This window comes from Xyrauchen texanus, chromosome 34 (assembly GCF_025860055.1).
Source record: "Xyrauchen texanus isolate HMW12.3.18 chromosome 34, RBS_HiC_50CHRs, whole genome shotgun sequence".
Lineage (NCBI taxonomy): Eukaryota > Metazoa > Chordata > Actinopteri > Cypriniformes > Catostomidae > Xyrauchen > Xyrauchen texanus.
The window spans coordinates 1,210,802-1,215,801 of NC_068309.1; the positions used below are offsets into that span (position 1 = coordinate 1,210,802).

General features: G+C 44.8%; 1 protein-coding gene and 1 long non-coding RNA gene across 2 annotated transcripts in view; one reads left to right on the forward strand and one right to left on the reverse strand.

Annotated features, from left to right (window-relative positions):
- The window catches only part of LOC127628209 (uncharacterized), a 1,807-nt gene extending 374 nt beyond the window's left edge, over nt 1-1,433 (forward strand). The window contains exons 1-3 of the long non-coding RNA XR_007968615.1: nt 1-659; nt 951-1,333; nt 1,366-1,433. The exon at nt 1-659 is cut by the window's left edge and continues 374 nt beyond it. This is a non-coding gene — a long non-coding RNA (uncharacterized LOC127628209). The remainder of the gene's footprint in view (nt 660-950; nt 1,334-1,365) is intronic.
- The window catches only part of LOC127628190 (kelch-like protein 8), a 7,787-nt gene continuing 3,498 nt past the window's right edge, over nt 712-5,000 (reverse strand). The window contains exons 4-10 of the mRNA XM_052104951.1: nt 4,784-4,970; nt 4,566-4,709; nt 4,358-4,469; nt 4,101-4,269; nt 3,780-3,939; nt 2,264-2,465; nt 712-2,192 (exon numbers count right to left, since the gene is read on the reverse strand). Of these exons, the coding sequence (XP_051960911.1) occupies nt 2,069-2,192; nt 2,264-2,465; nt 3,780-3,939; nt 4,101-4,269; nt 4,358-4,469; nt 4,566-4,709; nt 4,784-4,970 (1,098 nt within the window). The 3' untranslated portion in view covers nt 712-2,068. The remainder of the gene's footprint in view (nt 2,193-2,263; nt 2,466-3,779; nt 3,940-4,100; nt 4,270-4,357; nt 4,470-4,565; nt 4,710-4,783; nt 4,971-5,000) is intronic.

Below are 5,000 nucleotides of genomic sequence, written 5' to 3' on the forward strand. Positions count from 1 at the left end.
CAAAACATCTTTTCAGCACCAATCAAAAGCTAAAAACACGAGAACGACTGAAGTGTCCCAATAAAGAACAGAGACACTAAAACGATCTTTACGGACCTGCTTCAGGAATATACTATACACACTATATTTACAGTCTTTTACTACTATGTACTTACATTAAAATGCTACAATATAATGTATTTATTGTGTAACTACATGTTGTTCTGCAAAATTCTCACATGATTTACAGTTGCAGCTACTGAGGTTGAGGTAGATTTTGAGTTTAGGGCTAGGTTAAAGTTAGGTCAGGGTAAAGTTAGGGTCAGGGTAAAGTTAGGGCTAGGGTAAAGTTAGGGCTAGGGTAAAGTTAGGGCTAGGGTAAAGTTAGGTCAGGGTAAAGTTAGGTCAGGGTAAAGTTAGGGTCAGGGTAAAGTTAGGGTCAGGGTAAAGTTAGGGTCAGGGTAAAGTTAGGGTCAGGGTAAAGTTAGGGCTAGGTTAAAGTTAGGGCTAGGTTAAAGTTAGGGCTAGGGTAAAGTTAGGGCTAGGGTAAAGTTAGGGTCAGTTTAATGTTAGGGTCAGGGTAAAGTTAGGGCTAGGTTAAAGTTAGGTCAGGGTAAAGTTAGGGTCAGTTTAATGTTAGGGTCAGGGTAAAGTTAGGGTCAGGGTAAAGTTAGGGCTAGGTTAAAGTTAGGGCTCAGGTGTTAGATAGTTAGGGTCAGGGTAAAGTTAGGGTCAGGGTAAAGTTAGGGTCAGGGTAAAGTTAGGGTCAGGGTAAAGTTAGGGCTAGGGTAAAGTTAGGGCTAGGGTAAAGTTAGGGTCAGGGTAAAGTTAGGTCAGGGTAAAGTTAGGGTCAGGGTAAAGTTAGGGTCAGGGTAAAGTTAGGGCTAGGGTAAAGTTAGGGCTAGGGTAAAGTTAGGTCAGGGTAAAGTTAGGGCTAGGGTAAAGTTAGGGCTAGGGTAAAGTTAGGTCAGTTTAAAGTTAGGGTCAGGGTAAAGTTAGAGTCAGTTTAATGTTAGGGTCAGGGTAAAGTTAGGGCTAGGTTAAAGTTAGGTCAGGGTAAAGTTAGGGTCAGTTTAATGTTAGGGTCAGGGTAAAGTTAGGGTCAGGGTAAAGTTAGGGCTAGGTTAAAGTTAGGGCTAGGTTAAAGTTAGGGCTAGGGTAAAGTTAGGGCTAGGGTAAAGTTAGGGTCAGGTTAAAGTTAGGGCTAGGTTAAAGTTAGGGTCAGGGTAAAGTTAGGGTCAGGTTAAAGTTAGGGTCAGGGTAAAGTTAGGGTCAGGGTAAAGTTAGGGTCAGGGTAAAGTTAGGGTCAGGGTAAAGTTAGGGCTAGGTTAAAGTTAGGTCAGGGTAAAGTTAGGTCAGGTAAAGTTAGGGCTAGGTTAAAGTTAGGGTCAGGGTAAAGTTAGGGTCAGGGTAAAGTTAGGTCAGGGTAAAGTTAGGACTAGGTTAAAGTTAGGTCAGGGTAAGTTTAGGGTTAGTTTAACAGTGTAACTACATAAGTAATTTAATGCAGGTACTTTATATTTAAGTATAATGCAACAACATGTACATAATAAGTACATAATATTAAATGATTAAGTACATAATAGATAAACACCTCATATAAAGTGGGTCCTTATACTATATTCATATCATACATGAGGAGCATTAGAAATCAGACTGTACAAGATCTTTCACATATTATAGATATTCTATCAGTGCTCATGTTTCTGATTGTACACTCGCAAACAAATGCAACGGCTAAACAATGCCGGGAATATGTTAGTTCTGTGTGTCTTAAAAGTCAAAGTAATCATATAAATAATAGTTTCCGAAGTTTTTCTACCTCTTAAACATAAGAAATCATCACACGATGAACCGCCGGTATCGTCCAGTACAACTTTGTAACTGTACAGACACAGTAAATGACCCGACAGTCAGCACACAGGGGGAGTGATCACATGACATTCAGCACACAGGGGGAGTGATCACATGACAGTCAGCACACAGGGGGAGTGATCACATGACATTCAGCACACAGGGGGAGTGATCACATGAATACGCCGGGAGGTTTCCGGGTGACGGTTATGGAGTCTGTGTCATGTCATTGCGGTTACATGCAGTCAGCGACGTTACTGGAGCCCTGACCGACATCTCGAATCTGACTGATGTGTGTGGAACAGACGGTGACCCCTGCGCCGGCCCGACAGTGAGACACAGAGCCCACTAACTCCCATCTGATTAAACACAAATAAACAAGTCAGTTCTTTATTGGACTCCAGACATCTTTATATTCTCTTTTTCTCACCTGTTCATTCGGGGCTCAAATGCTTCCACTGTATTCAGATAAATGTTTCCATTGTGCCCGCCCACTGCAAACACACGCCCCATCACTGTGGCAACACCGACTCCGCCCCTGGGAGTGGTCAACTCTGCTACATACTCCCAGCGGTGCATTCTGGGATCAAACCGCTCGACGGAGCTCAATGGAGAATTATCATCAAAACCACCTTCAAACACACACAACACCACCACACACACACACAAAACCACCACACACACACACACACACACACAGATACAAAACCACCACACACACACACACACACACACACACACACACACACACACACACAAAAACACCAAACACACACACACACACACACACACACACACACACACACAGATACAAAACCACCACACACACACACACACACACACACACACACACACACACACACACACACACACACATATACAAACACCACACACAAACAAACAAAACACCAAACACACACACACACACACACACACACACACACACAGATACAAAACCACCACACACACACACACACACACACAAACACACATATACAAACACCGCAAACAAACAAACCACACACGCACACAAAACACCACACACATATACAAACACCACACACAAACAAAAAAAACCACCCACACACACACAAAAAACACCACACACGCACACAAACAAACAAACCACACACACACACACAGATACAAAACCACCACACACACACAAACAAAACACACATATACAAACACCGCAAACAAACAAAAAACCACACACACACACACACACACACACACACACAAACACACAAAACCACCACACACACAAAACACCACACACACACACACACACACACACACACACACAACACCAAACACACACACAAAAAAACACCACACACACACAAAAAAACACCACACACACACACACACGCACACAAAACACCAAAAACACCACACACAAACACACACACACACAAACACCAAACACACACACAAAACACCAAACACACACACAAAAAAACACCACACACAAAAAAACACCACACACACACACACACACAAAAAAACACCACACACACACACACACACACACACACACACACACACACACACACACACACACACACAAAAACACCACACACACACAAAGCACCACACACACAAAACACCAAAAACACCACACACAAACACACAAAACACCAAACACACACACAAAAAAACACCACACACAAAACACCACACACAAAACACCACACACAAAACACCACACACAAAACACCACACACAAAGCACCACACACACACAAAAAAACACCACACACACAAAACACCAAAAACACCACACACACAAACACACACACAAAACACCAAACACACACACAAAAAAACACCACACACACACTACATGAAGCTCAAGGTCGTTTAAGCAGGACACATTATTCTGTTACATTTCTCACAAGTAATCAACACCAATATCAATTATTCAAGGTAACAAATAAACTTTACCAACAACATAAAGGCACCCGTTGAGCTCACTGACGCCATTTCCGGCACGCCGCTGGCCCATTTCCCGCACATCGGTCCATTTGTTCAGATGCGGGTCGAATCGCTCAACGCTGCACAAAGACGCAACGCCGTCATTCCCACCAACTGCGTAAACACAACCCTGACAGAGACACGACTACATGAGTCATGATTCCAGATCAACCTCACGGAACAATGAAGGACTTCATAACCAACCTCGACTCGCTCAATACAAGACAATATGTGTAAAGAGACGAGGACAAGAAAGATTAGACGAGACTGAATGTTGCATCATCTTCTTACCCCGAGCGCCACAGACCCGACGCCCCCTCTGGGTGTGTTCATCGGGGCGACGGCGCTCCAGCAATCCGACTCGATATCATAGCGCTCCACGTCATTAAAGCACGAGTTATCGTCCAGACCACCGATAGCGTAGACGGGACCGCCAAGAGCAGCCAGTGCGATCCCCCTCCTGAACACACACACAACAATCACCTCCATCTTTAACAGATTGTCTCAACTAGGTCCTGTTGTTCTGGACATGAGCGTGTCTGCGCTACCGTTTTGTGTTCATCGACGCTTTCATCATCCACTTGTTAGTGTGCGGATCAAACATCTCCATGTTCCCGAGGTGCTCGTTGCCGTCATGACCTCCGACAGCGTAAACCTTTCCTGGAATTGATCAAAGACTTTAAACAGGTGCCGGTACAGGTGTCCTGCGTCTCATTTACGAGATTGAGATTAAGATCAACTGCTTGTGTGTCTCACCTGCCACTGAAATCACGCCCACGTGTCGCCGTCTGCTGTTCATTTCAGGCCCGAAGAACCAGCCGTTTTTACTGACGGAGTAACACTCGATGCTGCGGAACGGGTCGCCAGACCCACCCCGGCCCCCCACACAGAACAACACACCTGTCAGAGGTCAAAGGTTACAGCCATCTGTCAACGGTCATGCTAAACTTGAAAGCGAAACGGCGGATTATCACCTGCAGTGTGTTTGCGTGGGGTCGTACGGATGGAATACTCAAAGTCCGGAACGTTCTTGTTGCTGAGGTGCAGGTGGTAATTCCTGGCCTCGTCTAGAAGGTCTCTGCAGTTCAAGTTGGCTTTGATCATTTCCTCTTTAGCGATGGTAGCCGTGAGGAAATCCACCGGCAGCAACGGAAGACGAACCTGCGCCAGAGAAACCATCAGACTGAACGA